This window comes from Podarcis filfolensis (genome assembly GCF_964270895.1).
Source record: "Podarcis filfolensis genome assembly, chromosome: 2".
Taxonomy (NCBI): Eukaryota; Metazoa; Chordata; class Lepidosauria; order Squamata; family Lacertidae; genus Podarcis; species Podarcis filfolensis.
Genome location: NC_139605.1, coordinates 17186715 through 17212557, shown reverse-complemented (window position 1 = coordinate 17212557; position 25843 = coordinate 17186715). Strand labels below are relative to the sequence as shown.

Below are 25843 nucleotides of genomic sequence, written 5' to 3'. Positions count from 1 at the left end.
CAGGGCATGGAACTGGAATTTCAATGAAAGCTTCCATATATTCTTTGAGAAATCTTGGCACAAAGTCATGACACTGCAGAGGCAAGGGCGGCAGCTGTTGATGATGGATGACAACATCATCATAAGATGCACACTGAAGGCAAGTTAAGTCAATGAACTGAGATGAGGGGGACCCCTTCTAACAGAGATGGGGAACCTGTATGCCTATCCAGAAGTTGTTAAACTACAGCACCTAAGAGCCTCAATGGGCAGGGATGATGTACAGTCCAGAAACATCTAGAAGAGGTGTGATGAACCTTTGGTCCTCCAAATGCTGCTGAACTACAACTCCCATCATCCTTGGCCATGCTTGCTTACGCTGATGGGAGTTGTAGTTTAGCTGCATCAGGAGGGCCAAAGTTTCGTTCGTTCGTTCATTCATTCATTCATTCATTCACTTATTCATTCATTTTATTTGTATGCCATTTTTACACACACACACACACCATGCTCAAAGCAGCTTACAACAAGGGACGCATTACAGCAAGGGATATATTTCAAACAAACACTACAAAAACAATTCTCCCATACCTGATCTAAAGGAGAGAAGTGGTCTTCTCAGGCCCAAAAAGAAGGGATGGAGATTCACCTTGGTCTTTTATTTCAAAAGCTTTCACATTTCAGCACAACAGCCTGCTAACCATTGTGCTAGTTCTGCCAACGCAGCGACTTAGTTTAAATCCAGCCCAGGATTTTTAAAGGTTATGCTTGTGAGTTTTGTTACTATCTTTATATATATATATATAAAAGGGAATGAACAAATTCCTATGCCCCACAAATAACCCAGAGATGCATTTTAAATAAAAGGACACATTCTACTCATGTAAAAACATGCTGATTCCTGGACCGTCTGTGGACCGGATTTGGAAGGCGATTGGACTGGATCCCCTGGGCCTTAGTTTGCCTACCCATGCTTTAGATCTTAGGCTTGCTGGCGGAGAGGAAGGAAGCCTGGGGAAGGCATTCAAAGGGAATATCTCCCATTGAAATTCCAGTTCCACGCCCAGCAGGTGCCACACCCACAGTTAAAAGGTGAGGCATAGCACCTTAGGCTTGTCCCTTCGATAGCTCAGCTGGTAGAGCGGAGGACTGTAGACTGCTGCCAAAGTCATCCTTAGGTCGCTGGTTCGACTCCGGCTCGAAGGACAGATTTTTTTTTCTTGTTCTTGCCAGATGCATCAGCAAATCACGCAGTAAGACAGTATTTGCATGCAGTGCTGAAATTAGTCGTTTGTGCTTTATATTGGTCCGTAATGCGAAAATTTGAGCCTGTATTGGCTAGCATCTCTGCTTTCAGCGTTATGCCCTCAAAGAACAGCATTCAGAAACGGTGCCAAGGAAACTTGAGTGGGTTTTTCCATCTCATGCGTGAAAAATATATTGGACATATGCCAACTTCTTGTTACTTAAGGTTAATGCATCCAAGCCTGTTTCATCTTTTGGCAGTCGTATCAACCCTGGACTGAAAGCTTTCTTGAGGGCCATTTAAAACATCACACACACACACATACATACACACACACACACACACACAGAGAGAGAGAGAGAGAGAGAGAGAGAGAGAGAGAGAGAGAGAGAGAGATAGCTCAATTGGTAGAGCATTGGACTCTTAAACTTAGGGTGGTGGGTTTGAACCCCACGTTGCACAAAAAAAATTCTTGCATTGCCGGGGATTGGGCTAAGTGATTCTCAGGGTTCTTTCCAACTCTACGATTCCATGACAATCACGCCTGAATTTGTCATTAAACAAATGTATGCTCAGTAGTGGTGACTTGACTGAAAACAACTGTTTCCCTCCCCACCCCCTACATTTTGTTGCCACAGCAATAGCCAAAGAGGCAAGCTGCTTTTTAAACCAAGAAAGTGGCTTGCCTCTTTGGCAACAGGATATGCTGCAGCAAAAATACTTCAAAGCCAGCTCGAAGTGCTTGCACAAATCTTGTTTACATGTGCCTATAATCTCTTCATGTCACATACACCGAAATCAGAAAATACATTCCACATTTTTTTCTGGACCCCAATATTCCAAAACCTGCCAGGAGGAAAAAAGATATAGATACTTAAAAAACTATTATTATTAATATGGTGCCCCAAGACATATATTAAAAAATTAGGCTTCTTTGTAGAGAACCCTGGTCTTGCTGTAAATCTGCATGCAAATCTGTATGGAGATTCCTTAAGCTGAATTGAGTTCATATTTTTTCATGTGCCATCTGAAAATTTCAGGGCTATTTAGCATCTTTGGCTGAGTACACACCAGACATTAAAGTGCACATCTCCTGGAAAAATCCTGGGAACTGTAGTTCACCACTCACAGAACTACAACTCCCAAAACCTGTAATAAAGAGGCTGCTTGTGAGACCAGAGGGACATTGCTATGCCTGACAACAAACCCCTAACTTTTGCCCCATCTTTTTGTGCCTGCCAAACAGCCGTGTTATGCTTATGATAATCTTTTATTCTCTTGTTAATTATGCTGTTTTAAATGTGCATTTTATATTTGACTTCACTTAGCAATTTTGGGGGGAAATGTTTAAGGCTTTTTGTTTGTTTGTTAACGTTGTGTTAAATATGTATTCCGTAGTTGACCTCCTTTGTAATACAGTGCTACCTCGGGTTAAGTACTTAATTCGTTCCGGAGGTCCGTTCTTACCCTGAAACTGTTCTTAACCTGAAGCACCACTTTAGCTAATGGGGCCTCCCACTGCTGCCGCGCTGCCGGAGCACAGTTTGTGTTCTCATCCTGAAGCAAAGTTCTTAACCTGAGGTACTATTTCTGGGTTAGCGGAGCGTATGTAACCTGAAGCATATGTAACCCGAGGTACCACTGTATTTTGAAATCTTTAAGATAATATTTTAGTTTTCTGTTAATTATGTTGCTTTGACTGTATACTCTGCATTTGTTTTTGTTTTAATTTATTAAAGCTTTATTGCAAAACAATTTACATACTACATAAAAACAACACAAACAGACCAATACCATACCCTCATAACAACTAAACACTAACAACATATCATTTGAGATCACACACACTTTTGTCTTCCGATTCACCTCATTGTACTTTTTACACATGATGGGTCTATACGCACTTCCTTATTTTTTAACTGTTAAATATCAAAGGTGATTTTTGCTTCTATAATTTCGTTATTATTCAAGATTCAATCTAGACCTGTCAGGAGATTTGCATTATCACATTACGTACTTTTTAAGATATTCTTTAAACATTGTCCAACCTTTCCTCACTTTCTGGTTTGAGTTTCCTCTTAATCTCCCAGTCATTTTCGCAAGTTCTAAATATTCTATCATCTTCGCCTGCCAGTCAATTTTTGTGTGTACAGTGGTACCTCGGGTTAAGTACTTAATTCGTTCCAGAGGTCCGTTCTTAACCTGAAACTGTTCTTAACCTGAAGCACCACATTAGCTAACGGGGCCTCCTGCTGCCGCCGCGCCGCCAGAGCACAATTTCTGTTCTCATCCTGAAGCAAAGTTCTTAACCCGAGGTATTATTTCTGGGTTAGCGGAGTCTGTAACCTGAAGCGTCTGCAACCCGAGGTACCACTGTATATGTGTTATTGGAGACAGATGTCCTCAGAGAGTGAGCACTAGCCAGGTGAGGGAGATCTTGACCCTACATGAAAGTCCAGAAACTATTGGAAAGATGCTGAGATCTTGGGTTATTAATTAATAGCTGGAGGCAAATGGGGCCTCCTGCTGCCACCACGTCGCTGCTGCGTGATTTCTGTTCTCATCCTGAAGCAAAGTTCTTAAGCTGAGGTACTATTTCTGGGTTAGCGGAGTCTGTAACCTGAAGCGTATGTAACCTGAAGCATATGTAACCTGAGGTACCACTGTTTTGACTTTCTTCAGATTGTTTTATTGATGTTTTAATATTCTGTAAACCACTTTGAGATTTTTCTTAAAAATATAAAGCAGTATAGAAATGAAATAAATAAATGGTGCATACAGAACTTCCATTCCCTCTAATACCCATGTCCACAACTAAGAGGTTTCAGTACTTTCTGTTTTCCTTCCCTTCCCTTTTGGCTCAGCAACGAGAGGAGAAAGGATTTGCCCATGTAACACCTTAGTCACCTGACATGCTTACCCAACCTGCCCATGGTCCTTGGGCTGGATCCCCAAAAGCTACGGCTGGTGCAGAGAAGAACCAGGGCCGTCTCACGGATGCTGACAGGTTCTCTTTAGCCTTGCCTGCTGCTGCCTTTCAGCCACAGCAAAGCACCATGAGGCCTTGAGCATCTGGACTCTGGGAGACAAACAAAAACCCCAAGATAAGCAAGGGGGTGGGTAGGGATGCAGCAGAAGATCAACACAGCACTGGGCAGAGCAGAGCAAAGGTGACAGAGAGCTTCAGCGGAGGTCAGAGTGGCTACTGTGGCTTAAAGCACGTCAAAGTGCAAGTAGATAAATAGGTACCTCTCTGGCAGGAAGGTAAATGGCGTTTCCATGCGCTGCTCTGGTTCTCCAGAAGCAGCTTAGTCATGCTGGCCACATGACCCGGAAGCTGTACACCAGCTCCCTCGGCCAATAAAGCAAGATGAGCGCCGCAACCCCAGAGTCATCTACAACTGGACCAAATGTTCAGGGGTCCCTTTACCTTTACCTTTTCCCACACTGGAGGGGAAAGCAGCTGCCATGCAAGACCATGGTTGCGGACTTTCCAGAGGAAGAAACAGGCTGCTGGTCATTTGGTCTAGCAGTAGGAGCATGGTTGTCTTTGGCCACAGGGGATCATTGACTCCTTACTCCTTTGTTGTTGTTTAGTCGTTTAGTCGTGTCTGACTTTTCATGACCCCATGGACCAGAGCACGCCAGGCACTCCTGTCTTCCACTGCCTCCCGCAGTTTGGTCAAACTCATGTTGGTAGCCTCAAGAACATTGTCCAACCATCTCATCCTCTGTCTTCCCCTTCTCCTTGTGCCCTCCATCTTTCCCAACATCAGGGGCTTTTCCAGGGAGTCTTCTCTTCTCATGAGGTGGCCAAAGTATTGGAGCCTCAGCTTCAGGATCTGTCCTTCCAGTGAGCACTCAGGGCTGATTTCCTTCAGAATGGAGAGGTTTGATCTTCTTGCAGTCCGTGGGACTCTCAAGAGTCTCCTCCAGCACCATAATTCAAAAGCATCAATTCTTCGGCAATCAGCCTTCTTTATGGTCCAGCTCTCACTTCCATACATCACTGCTGGGAAAACCATGGCTTTAACTATACGGACCTTTGTCAACAAGGTGATGTCTCTGCTTTTTAAGATGCTGACTATCCCTACTCCTTACACTTCCTCTATGAGGAAATGATATATAATGAATTGAAAAGGATGTTTAAAATAATGCTTGTAAAAAAAAAACAACAAAAAAAACCCAGCAGCTTTTCTTTTGGGAATTATAAGGACAGAACTACCTAAACTGTATATTCATGTATGCCACTACAGTGGCAAGAACGTTACTTGCCCCCAAATGGAAAGTAGCAGAAGTCCTAGCAATGGAAGAATGGATACAAAAGCTTATAGAATATGCAGAAACAGCTAAACTTACCGGAAGAATAAGAAATCAAGATAACAAACTTTTTATAAAAGAATGGAAATGCTTTATTGAATATTTACAGATAAATTGTAAACAATTAAGAACATTGGCAGGATGATTGTAATAGCCTGCAGTTTTATAAGAGTATATATTTATATGAATAAATGAGCAAATTAAGTTAATTTGGATATGCAGAAGATGTTAAAGATAAATTTAAGGAACCGCAGAAAGAGGGGGAAGGTAGTCAAGTTTTGAAATGTTAAAATGATTGTAAAATTAGTGAAATGCATAGATCTGAAAACATTATTTATTTATTTTTAAAATACTCTATGGCAGGCATAGGGAAACTTGGCCCTCCAGATGTTTTGGGACTACAACTCCTATCATCCCTGACCATCCTGTTAGAATCATAGAATCATAGAATCATAGAGTTGGAAGAGACCACAAGGGCCATCGAGTCCAACCCCCTGCCAAGCAGGAAACACCATCAGAGCACTCCTGACATATGTTTGTCAAGCCTCTGCTTAAAGACCTCCAAAGAAGGAGACTCCACCACACTCCTTGGCAGCAAATTCCACTGTCGAACAGCTCTTACTGTCAGGAAGTTCTTCCTAATGTTTAGGTGGAGTATTCTTTCATGTAGTTTGGATCCATTGCTCCGTGTCCGCTTCTCTGGAGCAGCAGAAAACAACCTTTCTCCCTCCTCTATGTGACATCCTTTTATATATTTGAACATGGCTATCATATCACCCCTTAACCTCCTCTTCTCCAGGCTAAACATGCCCAGCTCCCTTAGCCGTTCCTCATAAGGCATCGTTTCCAGGCCTTTGACCATTTTGGTTGCCCTCCTCTGGACACGTTCCAGTTTGTCAGTGTCCTTCTTGAACTGTGGTGCCCAGAACTGGACACAGTACTCCAGGTGAGGTCTGACCAGAGCAGAATACAGTGGCACTATTACTTCCCTTGATCTAGATGCTATACTCCTATTGATGCAGCCCAGAATTGCATTGGCTTTTTTAGCTGCCGCGTCACACTGTTGGCTCATGTCAAGTTTGTGGTCAACCAAGACTCCTAGATCCTTTTCACATGTACTGCTCTCAAGCCAGGTGTCACCCATCTTGTATTTGTGCCTCTCATTTTTTTTGCCCAAGTGCAATACTCTACATTTCTCCCTGTTAAAATTCATCTTGTTTGTTTTGGCCCAGTTCTCTAATCTGTCAAGGTCGTTTTGAATTGTGATCCTGTCCTCTGGGGTGTTAGCCACCCCTCCCAGTTTGGTGTCATCTGCAAATTTGATCAGGATGCCCTTGAGTCCATCATCCAAGTCGTTGATAAAGATGTTGAATAAGACCGGGCCCAAGACAGAACCCTGTGGCACCCCACTAGTCACTCTTCTCCAGGATGAAGAGGAACCATTGATGAGCACCCTTTGGGTTCGGTCAGTCAGCCAGTTACAAATCCACTGAGTGGTAGCATAGTCAAGACCACATTTTACCAGCTTCTTTACAAGAATATCATGGGGCACCTTGTCAAATGCCTTGCTGAAATCAAGGTAGGCTACATCCACTGCATTCCCTTCATCTACCAGGCTTGTAATTCTGTCAAAAAACGAGATCAGGTTAGTCTGACATGACTTATTTTTCAGAAATCCATGCTGACTATTGGTGATCACAGCATTCCTTTCTAGGTGCTCACAGACTGTTTGCTTAATGATCTGCTCCAGAATCTTCCCTGGTATTGATGTCAGACTGACTGGGCGGTAATTATTTGGGTCCTCTCTTTCCCCCTTTTTGAAAATAGGGACAACATTTGCCCTCCTCCAGTCTGCCGGGACTTCGCCTGTTCTCCAGGAATTCTCAAAGATGACTGCCAGTGGTTCTGAAATCACATCTGCCAGTTCTTTTAATACTCTTGGATGCAGTTCGTCTGGCCCTGGAGACTTGAATAGCTAGGGATGATGGGAGTTATAGTCCCAAAACATCTGGAGGGCTGAGTTTGCCTATCCCTGCTCTATTAAAGTAGAATTGGGAAAAAATATTGCAATATGGGAAAAAAAGCTGGATGATAAAAGGTGTAGATGAGGAAGACTAATTTTATATGTATGATGCTCTAAGAGAAAAATACCATCTGTCAATACTTGAAGCAGCAACATCTTTTAAGCAACTTGTTTTGGTTCGGCGGCCTTCACAGCCTTTGAGACACTCAAAATTTGGGAGCAATTGGATAATTCATTGGACACTAAAAAGCCAGTGATGACTTTTTATAGATATTTATTATCAACAAATAAGTTTGATGTGCAGAGTTTAAAAAACAATTGGGATAAATAATGGGAATGTTCACTGCTACCTAGGAAAATGTTTTGGTATCAGACGTATCAATGGATCTTAAATTAAGTCATATACGACGCCTTACTGTTTTGGGAATTGAGTTCCGGATGGGTCCTTATATCAGCCAGCCTCTCTTGCACAGAGACTCCACTGCACAGGGAAAAAAGCTTGTTGGCAGAGCATCAGACTCGTCATCTCAGGGTTGTGGGTTCGAGTTCCATGTTGGTCAAGATTCCTGCATTGCAGGGGGTTGGACTATATTATTATTATTATTATTATTATTATTATTATTATTAATACTCCACCCATCTGGCTAGGTTTCCCAGCCACTCTGGGCGGCTTCCAGCAAAGTATTAAAATACAATAATTCATCAAATATTAAAAGCTTCCCTTCAGGTGTCTTCTAAAAGTCAGGTAGTTGTTTATTTCCTTGACATCTGAGGGGAGGGCGTTCCACAGGGCGGGCGTCACTACTGAGAAGGCCCTCTGCCTGGTTCCCTGTAGCTTCGCTTCTCGTAGTGAGGGAACCGGCAGAAGGCCCTCGGCGCTGGACATCACCCCATGGCGCTGGGGTCCTTTCCAACTCTATGATTCTGTGTCTTGTGTGACCCACAGGCTGCCTGCCTGTTCAATGCCAAAGTGATACAATGGTGGTCTGCTTGTGGTCAGGATCATCATTATTTTTTGTGGAGTGGGTAGTCAGAAGACAGTTTGCTGCTAGTAATAGACTGGCAAGGAAAAATGGTTTTTAAAGAGCCTGCGTCTCTTGAAACTGATCAAGAGCAAACTCCTAAACTACCTAAACTTGTCTGTATTCCTGCGAAGAGAGAAAAAGGTGGTCGTTGCTGGTGAATCTCTCCTTTCTCTTGACCCCTACCCTCTCCTATCCAACTCTTAAAACAGGGGTGCCCAAACTTTTTTCAAAGAGGGCCAGATTTGATGAAGTAAACATGCGTGAGAGCCGACCAAAGTTGTTGAGCTTTTTAAAGGATTTTACCTCAGGACATATACTGCCACGGGGGCAGGATTAAATCAGCCAGAGAGCCGGATTAGGCCCCCGAAATGGACTTTGGACATACCTGAAAAGAAGCTGAGCCCCCCTCAGGATCTTGACCCCCAGTCCTGAACACTACTGGTCTGTTAATCATACATAGAAACCTGCCCTCTCCCTAGATGCATGTGTTTGATCTTGGAGCCAAAGGGGTGCAAACCCACGTTTCACTGCCCAGCTATGCTTCGCCTTGGCCTCTGGCGTTATCTCACAAATATTCAACTGTAAGGTTAAAGAGTACCAAAAATATGGTACGGGAACACACATAGAATCTTGTACATCTCGTTTCCGAAGGTGGTACTCAACTAAGCGTTATGCTGCACAAATCTATTGAAATCAATGGACCTAACTTAGTCCTGTTCATTAATTTCAATGGGTCTACTCTGAGTACCACCCCCAGTCTTGGGAATGATTAGCCAGCCACTTCACCCACAGCCTACAGATTGTGCTTTTGCAAAGGTCTGTGCCCTGCCAGTGTAGGATGGTTATTTTACCTCTCGACGGAAGAGCTCGACTGAGAGAGAAGCAATCGATTCCAAGATGGTTGGGGCTCTGCTCTTTGCCGCTTGTTCCCTTGCTCTGCTTGAATCTGGGGGTAAGTCATCATCATCATCATCATCATCATCATAATAATAATAATACGTAATAATAATTTATTATTTATACCCCGCCCATCTGGCTGGGCCTCCCCAGCCACTCTGGGTGGCTTCCAAAAAAATATTAAAATGCTGTAATACATCAAACATTAAAAGCTTCCCTAAACAGGGCTGCCTTCAGATGTCTTCTAAAAGTCAGATAGTTGTTTTTGCCTTTAACATCTGGTGGGAGGGCATTCCACAGGGCGGGAGCCACAACCGAGAAGGCCCTCTGCCTGGTTCACTGTAACTTTGCTACTCGCAGTGAGGGAACCGCCAGAAGGCCCTCGGACCTGGACCTCAGTGTCCGGGTAGAACAATGGGGGTGGAGACGCTCCCTCAGATATACTGGACCGAGGCCGTTTAGGGCTTTAAAGGTCAGCACCAACACTTTGAATTGTGCTCGGAAACGTACTGGGAGCCAATGTAGGTCTTTCAAGACCGGTGTTATGTGGTCTTGGCGGCCGCTCACAGTCACCAGTCTGGCTGCCACGTTCTGGATTAGTTGTAGTTTCCAGGTCATCTTCAAAGGTAGCCCCATGTAGAGCGCACTGCAGTATTCCAACTGTGTGTTACACAAGGCAGCAGACCTTAGAGCAAAAGCAAAGAGGACTCACTCTGCTTTCTTCCCCAGAGAGTATCAAATGCAACACTTGTCTCATGAAGAGTCCCGATGCCGAGTGCATGACTGGAGTCGAAGGTTGCATGTCTCAGGGAGAAAAATGCATGACCATCCGCATCAGGAAAGGTAATGGACCCTGGTCTGGTTGCTGCATCATTCAGAACCGGTTGAATTGAGCAGGGAGAACCTGCAGCCCTCCAGGTGCTGCTAGACTACAACTCCCATCATCGCTGACCATTGGCTGGGGCTGATGGGAGTTGGAGTCCAACGACATCAGGAAGGCCGCAGATTCCCTGCCCCGGGTCCAGAGTCTCTCAAAATGTGATCTATGTATGGCCCACTCAGGGCCTGCAAACTCCTTTCAGGGAGACTCGTAGAACAGTCAGGAATATCTCTGCTGCCAGACGATGGAAATTGCGGCCATATGAACCAGGGCAGCACTTATTGAGCAGGTTACCGTATTTTTCGCTCTATAACACACACCAGACCACAAGACGCACCTAGTTTTTGGAGGAGGAAAACAAGGGAAAAAAAAATCTGAATCCCAGAAGCCAGAACAGCAAGAGGGATCGCTGTGCAGCGAAAGCAGCAATCCCTCTTGCTGTTCTGGCTTCTGGGATAGCTGCGCAGCCTGCATTCGCTCCATAAGACGCACACACATTTCCCATTACTTTTTAGGAGGGAAAAGTGAGTCATAGAGCAAAAAATACGGTAACTAACACGGGTCTGAAGCCCGTGTTTTCTGTACGTCACTGGTGCAATCTACCAATTTCCCCTAAGACCTTTTCTAGTCCTTCTCAGCACCCTGGCCCAGGGCACTTGATTTTCATAATATGGAACTGGTTTTAGCAGTGATGCTGATACTTTGTGTGTGTGCAGTTTCTTAAGTTGCCCACGCACACAAAAAGAGACAGAGGCTGTGTCCACACTCCCAACTATTGCCATTCCAAAGCTGTTAAAAAGAAAATGTTCACCTGTCACAATCCAATATGCATAGGTATCCTGTGCTTTGCAGCAAAAGATACTGCTGTCTGCCGCGCTATTTCTTAAACCAGCCTCAAACTGATTGGAATTTTTACGGCGCTCCTAATTCCTCTCCAGACTTGGCGCAAACACCTTTTGCATAGGGTAAAGGCATCCCTGCCTGTCGACACCCCCTGGTACATAGAAATCAGAAGAATTTTTCATTAAGTTAGCCCAATGTGGTCTGCTCTTCATCCAGCGTCCCACTGCTGCTGGCTTAGAAAGTGATGAACACAAAGCCACAAACCACAATTCTTTTATCTATCCTGCTGTTTCTTGGGAAACATTTTGATGTGCGCCCCCCCCCCCAAAAAAACCCAGCTTCGATCTGAATCAAGACAACAAAGGAGCATAAAAAGTACACCCTAGCTGCATTTTAAGCCTGCAATGTATACACAGCATAGCACAGTGGTTAGAGCACAGGACTATCCCCACAGAGCATAGGAGCCAATTCCTAGGAGCCAAGGTCCCTTCCCCCCAAAAAAATATTTTTTGGGGGGGCTGGACCCCCCAGATTTGATGGACATTGCCATTCAAATCATGTGCATGCAACGTGTCATGTTATCAATTATGTGGGGCAGGGCTTACCTGCCCCCCATGTCGGATTTATGTATAAGCTAGACAAGCTATAGCTTAGGGGCCCCACTCTCTTGGGGGCCCAAAAAAAAATTAAAGGGGAAAAAATCTGGATGTACATTTCCAAAATATAAGATAAAAAACAAATAAGATAAAACCTTACATACAGCAAATGGCTTTAGATACCTATTAGGTCCATCAATTACCATATAGCATATATATATATTCAACACAAAAAACAGCGACAATTTGTTGTTGACAAAGAACAGCTGGACATATAAAGGGCCCCATTACCTTCAGTAGCTTAGGGCCTCATCAAACCCAAATCTGGCCCCGCCCCCCCTCAATATTTTATTCGAGTTGGCATTACTGCCACTGCTTAGCCTAGCCTACCTCACAGGTTCTAGATTCAGGTAGGTCAGGCGCAGCCATGTTGGTCAGACACAGTCTAAATATATAGAAAAATAAAAAAAATTGTCCAGTAGCACCTTAGAGACCAACTAAGTTTGTTCTTGCTATAAGCTTTCGTGTGCATAGGTATCTGAAGAAAGGGTGCACGCACACGAAAGCTTATACCAAGAACAAACTTAGTTGGTCCCTAAGGTGCTACTGGACACACACACACACACACACACACACACACACACATATATATATATACACATACATACATACACAGTGGTACCTCGGGTTAAGTACTTAATTCGTTCCGGAGGTCCGTTCTTAAACTGAAGCACCACTTTAGCTAATGGGGCCTCCTGCTGCTGCCGCACCGCCAGAGCACGATTTCAGTTCTTATCCTGAAGCAAAGTTCTTAACCTGAAGCACTATTTCTGGGTTAGCGGAGTCTGTAACCTGAAGTGTATGTAATCCAAGGTACCACTGTGTGTGTGTGTGTGTGTGTGTGTGTGTGTATTCCTACCCCACAGGGTTGTTGTAGGGATCAGAGGAGGAGAGGAAGAACCACGTGCGCAGCCTTGAGCTCCCTGCAGGAAAGCTGGGACAGAAATGTGAGGAGAAATTAAATGAATAAATGAATGAATATGCAGGCATGGGATAGCAGAGGGGTGGGAGCACCTTAAGAGGCTGGGATGAGTCAGGAGGAAGTTTACAAGCCCAGAGCTGGTTCTGGCTGCTGCAGTGAGAGGCTGGAGGGGCCGCGGGCGCCAAACTTTCCCTTTCCGTTCTTCTCCCCGCCCACCCACAGATGGAAAGGAGAAATTCAGGATCCTGGGCTGCACCAGACAGAAGAAAAAAGGCTGCGGGGTAAACAAGGAGTCGCACGGCCACCAGGTCAGCATCCGATGCTGCTCTTCGGACTACTGCAACGTCTAGCAAGGAGCTGGGAATCCACCCCCGTCTCCATAATTCTTCCTTCTCTTCTCGCATCTGCTCTCTGTTTTGTCTCCCCTCCTCGGGAGGCAAGCCAGGACGTGAGAAAAAAAGCGGGGAATGGAAACTTACAGATCTTTGCAAACCTCCCCTGGCTTCTCTGAGATTTCCCTCATATTCCGGAAGAAGAATGACTTCTCTTCCTCATCTCCACCCACAACCCACGTTTGCTTGGCTTCCCCGCTTCCCTCTCCGGGGGGCGTTCCTCACCCCTCTTGTCTTCCAGAATATTTCTGGGGTTGAGCAACAGATTATATTGAGGAAACGTAAATGACAGAAAGAAACGATGGAAGTCTGCAAACAGCAAGAGTTGGGGCTTCCAACCCCCCCCCCCCTTTGCATAATTTCAAATGCATGTGGTTGAAAAATTATGTCATTTAATTGTGTGATTTTTCAAATGATATTTCACTGGAATGGCTCAGTGAGGAAAGAAAAGTGAAAGAAAAGAGAGCAAAGATATTTGAAAATGTGATGCAATGCGAAATATGAGTACTGTATGAAATTTAATTATTGCAACAAATAAAGAATTATTAGCAAGCTGTTATGATTTTTAGAAATGAGTTCCAAATATCATTGTATTTACAATCTGTGTCTAAAAGCAATCCATTTATATGTTGCAAGAGTTGATTAAAGGCGGGTCATAGCATTATCTTTCCAATGAATCAGTAGCAGTCTTTTGGCAGAAGTTAGGGCACAGAGAACTCATCCATGTTGACCCGCTGTCAAACCTCATATCGTTTGTGTATGGTTCAAAGTAATATTATCTGCCAGCCAAGTTAATGGTCAGCAATTTTGAGAAATTAGAGGACGTTGTGGTTATTCTTTCACGCATGAATCAATTCTTGTGAAGCATCTCAAAGCAAATTCACAACACAATAAAAAATAGTAATTCCATACAGTTGCAACCAACAGGTAGGTAGGGTTCAGCATTAATCTGTTAACAAGCCTGGCACAAGATGCTGTATTTGGTTTTCTGCAGAGTTGTTAAGAAACTCCCTTTTCCATGCCCTCCCCCAAGCTAGTTTCCCAGAGTAGTTTAACATACAAATTCCTCCACAGGGAACTCTGGGAACTGTAGTTCTGTAGAGGCTTCCTAACAGCTCTCAGCCTCCTTAACGAACTACAGCTCCCATAATTCTTTAGGAAAAGCCAGGAATGTTTTTAAGGTGGTACGACATTGCTTCAAGTATATGGTGTGTTCTTGATTCTGTCATAGAAACGCAAATCAAACTCTCTGCGGACGCTGCTCCTTTCGAGGCCGACAGATGAGGCCAGGTTAGTTTTCCCTTTGCCGTAATAAACTTTTGGGAGGCAGAGGTTGTAGCATGTGAATTGTGTGTTAATGCATTTTGTGTTTTATACTTTAAACTGCCCTGTTATTATTTCATATGTAGGGCTGTATATAAAATTAATAATAGTAATAATTATTTTATTATTAACCAAATAGCAGCTGCAAGGAAACCTGATCAGCTTCCTTTTTTGCTTTCTGACGGTAGGCAGGAAGCAAGTTCTTTACAGTAACTTCTTTTGGGGCTTAGGGGTGGGGCTGGGTTGGTCTCCCACCTACACTTGCCAGGTTGTTCTTCCTGGGAGCAGGGCAGGATTTAGGTTTGATGAGGCCCTAAGCTACTACTACTAATAATAATAATAAATTTTATTTATATCCCGCCCTTCCCAGCCGAAGCCAGGCTCAGGGCGGCTAACAACAATCAAATAATCAAACAATCAAATAAACCAACATTCTAAAAATATTTCATTATAAAAATTAATTAAAATCAAGTTGATGGCAACCATTAAGCAAAACTCTGTGCAGGTTGCCAGAGGAGGGAGTCAGGCTGCGCCCTGACCAAAGGCCTGGTGGAACAACTCTGTCTTGCAGGCCCTGCGGAAAGATGTCAGGTCCCGCAGGGCCCTAGTCTCTTGTGACAGAGCGTTCCACCAGATTGGAGCCGCGGCCGAGAAAGCCCTGGCTCTAGTTGAGGCCAGCCTAACCTCTCTGAGGCCTGGGACCTTCAAGATGTTTTTATTTGCAGACCGTAGGTTTCTTTGTGGGGCATACCAGGAGAGGCGGTCCCGTACTGAAGGTAATGGGGCCCTTTCTGTGTCCAGCTGTCCTGTCAACAACAAATTGTTGCTGGTTTTTTGTGTTGAATCTATGCTATATAGTAATTTATGGGCCTAATAGGGATCTAAAGCCATTTGCCCATGTTGCCATGCAACCAGTCCATGCAGAATGTAGGCACCCTATATCTAGAAATGAGCAAACCAGTGATATTTTAGGGAGCAGGCTAGCAGGCAGGACCCATTACTCACATCCTAGGAGCCTACACGACACAAAACACTGTTGCTGTATGTAGGCCTTATTTGTTTTTTATCTTATACAGTGGTACCTCGGGTGCGAATGGGATCCGTTCCGGAGCCCCGTTCGCATCCTGAATGGAACGTAAGCCACGACGGTGCGTCTGTGCAGGTCACGTTTTGCCGCTTCCGCGCATGCACATGACATCATTTTGAGCATCTGCACATGCGCGAGCGGCAAAACCCAGAAGTAACGCGCTCCGTTACTTCCGGGTTGCCACAGAGTGCAACCCGAAAGCGCTCAACCTGAAGCACCTTCAACCCGACTGTATTTTGGAAATGTACATAACTTTTTTCCCCTTTAAATTTTTTTGGGGTCCCCAAGAGAGTGGGCCCTAACCTATAGCTTGTTTACCTTATACAGTGGTACCTCAGGTTAAGTACTTAATTCATTCCGGAGGTCCGTTCTTAACCTGAAACTGTTCTTAACCTGAAGCACCACTTTAGCTAATGGGGCCTCCCACTGCCGCCGTGCCACTGCCGCACGATTTCTGTCCTCATCCTGAAGCAAAGTTCTTAACCTGAAGCACTATTTCTGGGTTAGCGGAGTGTGTAACCTGAAGCGTATGTAACCCCAGGTACCACTGTACATAAATGAAGCACTGCGTGGGAGGCAGGAAGCATATCTTCCCCAGTGGCCCTCAGGTCCCCTAACAGACCAGAGGGTGCTTCTCCACTCTGTATCACAACCTCCAAACTCTTTCAATGATGGTGCCACATAGCTGACTCTGCGTGCGCCAATTTACCATGCATTTTCCCTGAAAGAGCACCTGGTGGAAGAGAATTTGCCTAGCCAGCACCACCCCACCTACTTATGATTAGCTGCGAAAGGTTGCTGCAAAGATTGCTGAGATGTGTGCGCTATTCATGATTATCTGAAATGTTTGTCCGATGATGACCGTGACCCAACATTAACTGAAAGCTCCATCTCCCAAAAGAGCCGGTGTCTATAACAGCTCATTTTTGCTGAGTCATTAGTTGGGTTCTAGTGTGATGAAGTCTTTTGCTATCTTGAGCCTTTTCAGCTATGCAAACCTTGGCATTCGATAATATGGCAAAAGCATATTAATTGAGGTACAGAGAGGGAGAGGGGGTCCGGCCAGCATAGTAGGGCTTCCACCAAATCCTGCAGCCGGCAGGATTGTGCCCATAGCTGCAATTCTTCGCTAACTCACAAGACGGCGACTCTTGAACTCCTCTCCCTGCTCAGCAGGGGAAGGGCGGGAGATGTTTCTGACCCGCAAGGTCCACAAATGACAACACTTTGGAGGTCCCAAGCCGCAAGGTACTTAGATTGGTCTCAGCTAGGGTCAGGGCCTTTTCAGTACTGGCCCCGACTTGGTGGAATGCTCTGCCACAAGACACTAGGGCCCTGCGGGACTTGACATCTTTCCGCAGGGCCTGCAAGACAGAGCTGTTCCACCTGGCCTTTGGTTTGGACTCAGTCTGACCCTTATGTTTCCCTCCCCTTATGGTTTTGATTTATGGGCTACTATGAAAATGAGGCTGCATTTTAAATTGTATTTTAACCCATATTTTAATAAACTGGATTTGTTTGTTTGTCTCCCCTCCCCCATCATGTTTTAATGGGGGTATAAATAAATTATTTATTATTATTATTATTATTATTATTATTATTATTATTATTATTATTATTTTATTCACATTCAGGACTAAAGGGCTTCTGCTCTGGAGGCCAGGACCTGAATCAATGGATCCAAGTTACAATAAGGGAGATTCCAAACTAAACACCAGGAAGAGCTTCCTAACAGTGAGAGCTGTTAGATGGACTCCCTTGGAAAGCGATATAGACTCTCCTTTCCTTGGAGGTTTTTAAGCAGAGGTTAGATGGCCACCTGTTTATGTCCCCCATCCCCAACCTTGCCCCATCTTCTCACAGCTAACCACATTTTCTGGAGCAACAATTCCTGGGCAATCCGCTTTCCTCCAGGATGTCCTTCATGAAAAGGTCTGCAAGGCCAAGACAATGGGAGTAGTTGTCCCCAGGTCTGCTGTGTCCTTTAATGTCCATGAGCTACTAATGATGAGCATGACCCTAGCTGGTCCTAACAAGAGCTTGCCTCCTTCTTACAAGTGTTCCATTATAAACACGCAGGGTGTCACAGGGGCTAATTCCAAGGGTCTAGCGGGTACCAACAGATTTGGCTGCTCTCCTGCATCAATACAACACTATGGCACCAAGGGTGGGGGTGGCGCCATTTGTGCCACGCTAACCACTGTTGGACTCCCACTTCCCATCATCCAACCCACATGATTGGGGACAGTGCTGGGCATCAAGAGGGACAAAGGTGTCCTCCACAGCCCTACTCACCAACACCCAAGCGGAAGGGGCAGGAGCACATTTCTACAGCAGAAGGAAAACCCCAGCAGAGGAACATTTTTTTCCCCCAGCAAAAAGATTTGCTGGACCAAATTTGCCCCCCACACAAAACAAAAAGAACAAAAAATTTATTTCATAAACCAGTAAACAGAACACAGAAGTACAAGACGCATAAGGCGCAGCACTTGAACTTTCTGGGTTGAGGGAAAAGATTGTCACACATGATCCTAATCATTAAAAAACTTTACATACTTGGCAGTAGGACGGATGCATGCATAAAATTTTAAATCTGTGATTAAGGCATAGTTGTTCACCTAGGAAAAAAAGAAATGCCCTGCCCGCCCTGAAATCATATCCTGGACCAAAGATTTTGATTGTTTTATACATCACTAGTGAATAATCATTCATTGCCAGCTATGCGATTGACAGGAACTGCAGAGAACATTGGAATAATGGGATCTTGAGGGTGGTGCATATTTGAAACCGCAGCAGTGAGATGCCTTGTAGTCAGTCCTTTTGACTCCCCAGCAGCGCCACAAAGGTACCTCCTGCGCTGGCTCCTCCAACCTGTCACTCAACCGAGCCTTCCTTTGAAAAGCCTGGCCCACCAAGCCGACCAGGTAGGCTTCACCTGATACTGAACTTCCCCGTCTTCTCTGTACACGTTGATATCGCTCTGCGCCTCCCCGGAGATGAAGGTCAGATTTACTCCTCCACACGTCACCATCAGTTTGGCATCGTCCTGTAGCACCACTGGCTCACGTGGAAATTCTTGCAAGGCCTTGTCGAGGCAGCTATGCAGCTCCTTCAAATCTCCCTGAGTCTCGGAGATGTTGGATGGCAGGTCTTGGAGGACACCACTGATTCTGGCGAGACTGAGCGGCATAGGGTGGCGCCCAAGCCTTGCCATGTGGACTTCTGGGCTGGCCTCATCGAGGATGTACGACACTGTGCCATTGATCCAGACCACTTCGATGTGGACTTCCCCTTTTCCGGAAACGAACTCCTGCTTTGTTCCGTTACACTGAAGGACCATCCTGGAGTTCTTCCGCACCATGGCTGGTTCCTCAGAAAACTTGTGAACAGCTTCCTCCAAGCACTTACGCATAGCTCCCTCTTGCGGTTCCTGCATCTCGGCTTCCAGCAGAGCCGCAAGACTGAGGTTTTTCTGCCCAACCAAGATGGCCGCTGTCGCGTTCTCCACAGCTTTTGCCCCATCGGCTTCAACGGGAGATTGCCGTCTCCACGGGGCGCAGAACAGAGCCCCGATAAAAGCCAGGGCGAGGAGGGTGAGAAGGGTAAGGAGAACCAGAATCAAAGTCCAGGTTTTTCGTTTGCCCAGCGGCCTGGTCGTCTGAGTCATAGTCGACTTGTCAGAGAAACTGGGCACGCCACATTCTATGCCGTAGAGCCATGATGGCGCAGAGCTTCGGGGTAGGATTCCCCAGAGTTTCTCCCTGTACGAGAATCTCTGCACAGGTATGAGCTTGCTGTCGTCCCCTTCGTCCAGAAGCGGCTCAAACAGGTTGCTGTCATCCCTCATGCTGGCGAAATCTGGCAATGAAAAACAGCTTAAAAATGAGTGACGCCGGGGCATGTACACCTGAACGCAACCCTTCTGCTCCATGTTAGCAGTTCTTCAAGCAGCGTGCAATTGAACAACTGTTTCTGCTTTTAAATGTTCAGGTTTGTCAGTGGTATTCTACCCTGAGGCCTTTATATTTTGCACAGAATGGCTAACGAATTCATTAGCCAATAATCAATTATTATAATAAATTTATAGTTTTCGTTTCTACCCCACGCTTTCCTCCATACTTGGGTTCTCTCCTCCATCTTCATTGTCATCCTCACAACCCCCAGGAGGCAATTAGGCAGGGAGTCATGTGACCAGCCCCAAGGTCACCCAATGGGCTTCATGGTCTCCCAGGTCCTAGTCTGACACTCTAATCACTACACCACACTGGGTCCTTGAAGGTAAAAAGTGGAACACAAATGTAATACATCAATAATAAAAATGGTATGAGAAAAAAAATCTATGTTTTAACCTCCCTTTGGCTTCATTGATTATTGGTACATCCTATGGGATGTCGAGGGACGCGGGTGGCGCTGTGGGTTAAACCACAGAGCCTAGGACTTGCCGATCAGAAGGTTCAAATCCCCGCGACGGGGTGAGCTCCCATAGCCCGGTCCCTGCTCCTGCCAACTAGCAGTTCAAAAGCACGTCAAAGTACAGGTAGATAAATAGGTACCGCTCCGGTGGGAAGGTAAACGGCGTTTCCGTGCGCTGCTCTGGTTCGCCACATGCTGGCCACATGACCTGGAAGCTGTATGCTGGCTCCCTCGGCCAGTAAAGCGAGATGAGCGCTGCAACCCCAGAGTCGGTCACGACTGGACCTAATGGTCAGGGGTCCCTTTACCTTTACCTATGGGATGTCATAGAGTGCTTGGGCACCCCATTCCTGCCATCTGATCTGCACAAGTTATCTGTCTGTTCCCAGACCTGATTTAAGTTCTGAATTCATGCCTTTAAGGTCCAAAACCATCTGGTTATCTGAAGGACAGTGTTCCGCTGCCTGTGCCTTCCCAAGTGTTTCAGTCCAAATTGGGGTTCTGTTATGGATTCCTTCACCAGCTGAAGGGTGGTGAGTATATTTCTAATAATAACAATTTATTTCTTATACCCCACCCACCTGATTGGGTTGCCCCAGCTACTCTGGGCAGCTTCCAGCAAAATTACAAAGTGAAACAGCAGGGTCTTTTCTGTTGTGGGGCCAATCTTACGGAAGGCCCTCCTTGGGAGACCTGCCTGGACCTAATGCTGGACATTTTTAGAGTGGACAGAGGGTGGTTTAGGTTCATTTTCTATTATGTCTTACATGTGGGTTTGGGTTCTGAGGATACTGTCGTTTGGGGCTGTCGGTCCCATCCACGCCGTACATGTAAAACTTAATTATGTCACCTTAAAACACACCACTTCTCCCAATAAATCTTGGGAACTGTAATTTTTTAGGCCTGCCGAGTTGTGAGGAGACCCTTAACAAACTACATTTCCCATGATTCCTTGTGAAAGGGGGAGTGGCGTAGTAAGACTGTTTTAAACGTAAGGATGTGACTGTTTTCTGAATTTTCTGTTGTTCTCCTTACCGGCGACAGTAGAGGAACGGAAGACACGACCAGAAGCAGGGACTCAAGCCACATAGATGGGGTGCACAGTGGAAATGAAAGGGATACAGCTCACAACCAGAGCAGCATCAGCTGTTGCTGGGGCAACGAAGGGTTGGGACTAGCTAGGAAGCAAAGGAAAATGGAGGGCTGGCATGGTGCTGTTGCTACGGTGATGGAAACACATCTCCCTGATGTACAACACCTGGAGGACTTCCTGCTGGTCCTTCTAGAACATGGGTAGGCAAACTAAGGCCTGGGGGCCGGATCCGGCCCAATCACCTTCTAAATCCGGCCTACGGACAGTCTGGGAATCTGCGTGTTTTTACATGAGGAGAATGTGTCCTTTTATTTAAAATGCATCTCTGGGTTATTTGTGGGGCATAGGAATTCGTTCTCCCCCCAAAAAAATAATAAACACAGTCCGGCCCCCCACAAGGTCTGAGGGACAGTGGACCGGCCCCCTGCTGAAAAAGTTTGCTGACCCCTGTTCTTGAAGGCATGAAAGGCTGGACAAAGGAAGCTGAGCTCGCTCTCAAGTCTGGGAGTGTCTGGCAGCAGCAACAGGAAGAGGAGGGTGTTATAAACCTCCCATCCAGGGCTGAGGGCCTCAAGTCAGCAGTAGGCCCAGGATGTGCACTGCACCCCCTAAGTTAAACTTCTTCCCTCACCACCCAGTCCTAAGTGTTGAAGTCAGTTTCACCCGCCAGTCTAGTTGGCTTCAGTGGGGCAGCCTCCCTGAGCTGAAAAAGTCTACTTCCTTGGGTGACCTCCCTGGGGTGCAAGCCTGGGTGGTGTGTATGGAGGTCCTGGCCTGCCCAGATGACAAGACCACACACACACCCCAGCCCTGCTGATGTGGTCCAAAGGAAAGCAGAGCAATACATTTAGCACCAGTAGTTTGGCTGCAGTAGTTGCTGGAAGGAGGCACACAAGGCGCCTTAGGGACTACTCTCCGGATTTGTGTGTCGGGTTTACTCCTAAGCCTTCTCTTCTCCCGAATATATCTTGCAAGGCAGCGGAGGTTTATGGTCAGAGTTTCTCTTCTCTTAGATGGGCTGCATTCCCAGGTTGATGAGCCCCATCTGCCCCAGGATATTGGCGTCAGCAAACTTTTTCAGCAGGGGGCCAGTCCACTGCCTCTCAGACCTTGTTGGGGGCCGGACTATATTTTGAAGGGGAAAAAAAACAACAAATTCCTATGCCCCACAAATGACCCAAAGATGCATTTTAAATAAAAGCACACATTCTACTCATGTAAAAACACGCTGATTCCGGGACTGTCCTTGGGCCGGATTGAGAAGGCAATTTGGCCACATCCGGCCCCCAGGCCTTAGTTTGCCTACCCATGGGCTACAGGGATAAAAATTGAGAAGGCGGCTAAAAGGCAAGCTAGAGCTCCCCCCACCCATTGTGCTACTGTTATCAACAGTTCAAACAATTACGGTAGCTATAAAGGAGATAAGGTGTAAATCATTAGCCTCAAGAGAAGACCTCTCCCTCTCTGAACTGCATCTCAGTCAAGGAACTGATGCTCCTTGGATGGCAACTAAAATCTGCATTGTGGAAAGGCAACATAGAAATAAATTTACTAAGCCAAGCAATCAGTGTGTGAACTTGCCAATCTGGACACTGCGTGGTACCCTATTGTTCACCCATAAACACACACAAATGCACCCCACTCCTAGATTGGATTAACTAGGAGATGGGGAGACTAGAGGTTGAACACCAGAAAATAGCTACCATAACCATTGGCACTAGAATATATATTTTTAACAAGGCATCCTCAGAAAGGCAAAAAATAGGGCAATAGTGATTCACAAAGGGCAGGGATGTGAAAATAGGTGGCAACCCTGCTGACACTGGATCTAGGCTATTTGCAAGATTATCTAGGTTTGCAGGATTATCCCTCTCCCTTTTCACAAGGGTCAACTGCAGACTCTGTATTTTGCAGGAGGGATTCAATCGCATACTGGAAAATCAGGTTTGTGCAATCATTAAAGCAGAACGAAGTGCTCTTGTGCAACAAATACGCGTTGTTGCTGTTTTTCAAAACAGACTTTCTGGGGTCAGGAAAGTAACAGGGAAATGCACTAAAGTGCAGGATAATACAACATGGGATTAACGCTCAATAAAGAGCGGATACAGTATAGCCTCTGTACCGGTAAATCAACGTCAATGCTCAGTAATATGAGCAGGCGTTGTCTAGCCATCCAATCAGGATGGCTATTTAACGCGCAGGTTGCCTAAAGCAGCCCTGGGAGAAACTCTTCCTTGCAAATTAGAAGCATTATAACTTCAACAGGATTTCCGCCCTGGAAATTGCTCTTACCATCAGCCCCACCCACCCCAAACGGCAAGCTCCGCTTCCAAGATATTTGCAGACTGGAATCAGAGCGGCTCCAGTCAGGATCCAACCCGCCCCGCCCCCTTTCCGACCTGCTGAAACGGTTTGCAGCAACTGCTCCACAGCCGCCTGCGTTGCGCGCAAAAAGGGCGCGCGCAGATCCAAATACCGGGGCTGCAAAGGAGGGAAGATGGGGAAAGTGTCGTGGGGCTGAGATCTAGAACGCAATTGTTATCATCAGAAAAGCAGCGCAGTTGGAGGGGGAGGAGGAGAAAAACAGGAGAAGCGCAGGACTGCACCCTAAACACGCAAAAGACACGCACCCCAGAAACACGCTATTTACCTCTGCACCACCACTACGGGAGTCGGCTGAGCTGCGTAAACCTCTTGTTCTCGCGCAGCGTCCCGTCACCGCCCGAATCTCGATCCGCCCAGCTGATCCAGCCGCTTTACAGCCGCAGGCGATCACTCCTCGCTCGCTCCAGCCAATGGGAGGCGGTCCCAGAATTGCATCGTTAATCCGGTCTTAAAGGAAAAAAAAATTAAAAAATTCCATCCGGTTGCACCTTAGAGACCAACTAAGTTTGTTATTAGTATGAGCTTTCGTGTGCATGCGCAATTGTGGAGGAAAGAACTTCAGCGCGCGCAGGGAGGGGGCGGGGACGTCAGGGGCGGGTCCAGTGGTCCGGGATGTAAGCTCGCTCTCTAACTGTGTCGAGCGTAGGCATTTAAAGTCGCTGATGGGGGAGATCTGTCTTACCTGTAGCAAAAGGTTGCCGTACCGAGCGCGCTCGTAGAATCCTACAGTTGGAAAGGACCATTCTTATTTAGACATATTCTCAGCCACTCAACTCACTCCCATTTGCCTGTATCTTGGCTTGTGGAAGAGAGCAAAGTTGCCCAGGTGTTCCACAGGTGCACAGGTGCCCCACAAGGGATGCAGGTGGTGCTGTGGGTTAAACCACAGAGCCTAGGACTTGCTGATCAGAAGGTTGGCGGTTTGAATCTCCGTGACGGGGTGAGCTCCTGTTGCTCGGTCCCTGCTCCTGCCAACCTAGCAGTTTGAAAGCATGTCAAAGTACAAGTAGATAAATAGGTACCACTCCAGCGGGAAGGTAAACGGCGTTTCCGTGCGCTGCTCTGGTTCACCAGAAGTGGCTTAGTCATGCTGGCCACATGACCCGGAAGCTGTACGCTGGCTCCCTCGGCCAATAAAGCGAGATGAGCACCGCAATCCCAGAGTCGGTCACGACTGGACCTAATGGTCAGGGGGCCCTTTACCATTACCTGGCTTGTGGAAGAGAGCAAAGTTGCCCAGGTGCCCCACAGGCTGTGGGAGGTTAACCTGCAGCCCTCCAGACAGTGCAAAACCACAGCTCCCATCATCCCTCACCACTGGCCACATGGGCTGATGGGAGCTGAGGTCCAAAATTTCTGGAGGACACTGGATTGGAGGTGGTTGGTTTAAAGCAGGGGTATGTTATAAGAAAAACTGCTCCTTTTTCCTTATGGGGTATCCAAGGCTGGTTATCCAAGCCCCCGTAAAGAGTCCTTAAGTGGGTTCCCTATTGGTAGCAACAGAGGCCAACCAGAGTATGGTATATTGAGAAGCAAAGCAGCTAGTAAGCCTGATCTTTATTGAACTGTTGCAACAGGGTCCTTATTCCCCACAGGCAGGAGGAGAGAACCCTGAATGATGGTGTGCAAGCCCTTATACAGACTCTTGAAATTGCCCACCCTGTAGCCAAGGACACCCCCCCCCCCACAAACATCATACATACATCACAGGAGGCGGCCATCTACAGCAGAAATCCTGTCTGCCAGGATACCTGATAATGGTCACTGATTGCATTACCTGGGCAGTCTGGCCATTCTTTGGTGATGGTTAATACTTCAGTTCCTGAATCCAGGTCACAGGCTCACCCTATTCATACACAAATACGCCCTTAAGACAGGATCTGTAAGCAAAAGACAATGGGGAGGCTTTTCCATTTCCTTCCTCCTTGCAGAGAAATATTTGAGGTCAATTTGGGAGTGTCAAAATGGCTTCTGGATTGCTCTCCTGTACTATTTCGGACACGTGGTCTATATACTTATGTATGTGTTTGCCTTGTACATTTATGAACATTTAATTTATATTTAAAACCTTAGAATTCTTGTAACAGGTAGGGGTTACGAATCTCTTGGCGTGAGGGCTGCACATTCTCTCATGCAGATATCAGGATGCATCAGGATAATACTTTGGGAGTTCCAGCTGCCCTGGCCCAGGGACATAGCTCTGCCAAAGTTTCTAGTCTACTTCTTCCACCCACACAGAAGAAAGCAGAGAGATATAGTCTGTGGTGGGGGAAGGTGTCATAGGAATTGGCAGGCAAATTGCTGCTTAGCCTCACATGCTAGCAGGCTACTTTTAAAGTTTTACTTTTTACATCCAAAG

At 46.1% G+C, this 25843-nt stretch overlaps 3 protein-coding genes across 10 annotated transcripts in view; 1 reads left to right on the top strand and 2 right to left on the bottom strand.

The window, feature by feature from the left end:
- The window catches only part of LOC310756804 (L-amino-acid oxidase-like), a 29792-nt gene extending 16083 nt beyond the window's left edge, over window positions 1-13709 (bottom strand). For 2 of the 7 annotated variants that reach the window (XM_083601592.1, XM_083601594.1), the window contains exons 1-2: window positions 13271-13709; window positions 4146-4304 (exon numbers count right to left, since the gene is read on the bottom strand). In XM_083601592.1, coding sequence (XP_083457718.1) covers window positions 4146-4158 — 13 coding nt within the window. In that variant the 5' untranslated portion in view covers window positions 4159-4304; window positions 13271-13709. Of the gene's footprint in view, window positions 1-4145; window positions 4437-4655; window positions 5971-7512; window positions 8135-12728; window positions 12799-12883; window positions 12964-13270 lie in introns of those variants that run through there. The other 5 variants (XM_083601595.1, XM_083601598.1, XM_083601596.1 and 2 more) reach the window with 5 other exon arrangements.
- LOC310757315 (prostate and testis expressed protein 3-like) lies at window positions 9409-13736 on the top strand. Its single transcript, XM_083602639.1, has 3 exons — window positions 9409-9545; window positions 10220-10333; window positions 13014-13736. Exons 1-3 carry the CDS (start codon window positions 9491-9493, stop codon window positions 13139-13141), a joined length of 297 nt encoding a protein of 98 aa, XP_083458765.1. The 5' UTR covers window positions 9409-9490; the 3' UTR covers window positions 13142-13736.
- Window positions 13737-18010: 4274 nt separating this feature from the next.
- LOC310756224 (uncharacterized protein) lies at window positions 18011-24042 on the bottom strand. 2 transcript variants are annotated; one of them, XM_083599926.1, is made up of 2 exons: window positions 23750-24042; window positions 18011-19451 (listed from the first exon to the last, which is right to left on the bottom strand). In XM_083599926.1, the coding sequence occupies exon 2, from the start codon at window positions 19438-19440 to the stop codon at window positions 18472-18474; it is 969 nt and encodes a 322-aa protein (XP_083456052.1). In that variant the 5' UTR covers window positions 19441-19451; window positions 23750-24042; the 3' UTR covers window positions 18011-18471. The 2 variants fall into 2 exon arrangements, with proteins under 2 accessions (XP_083456052.1, XP_083456053.1); XM_083599927.1 differs by lacking the exon at window positions 23750-24042 and adding an exon at window positions 21042-21208.
- Window positions 24043-25843: the final 1801 nt, after the last annotated feature.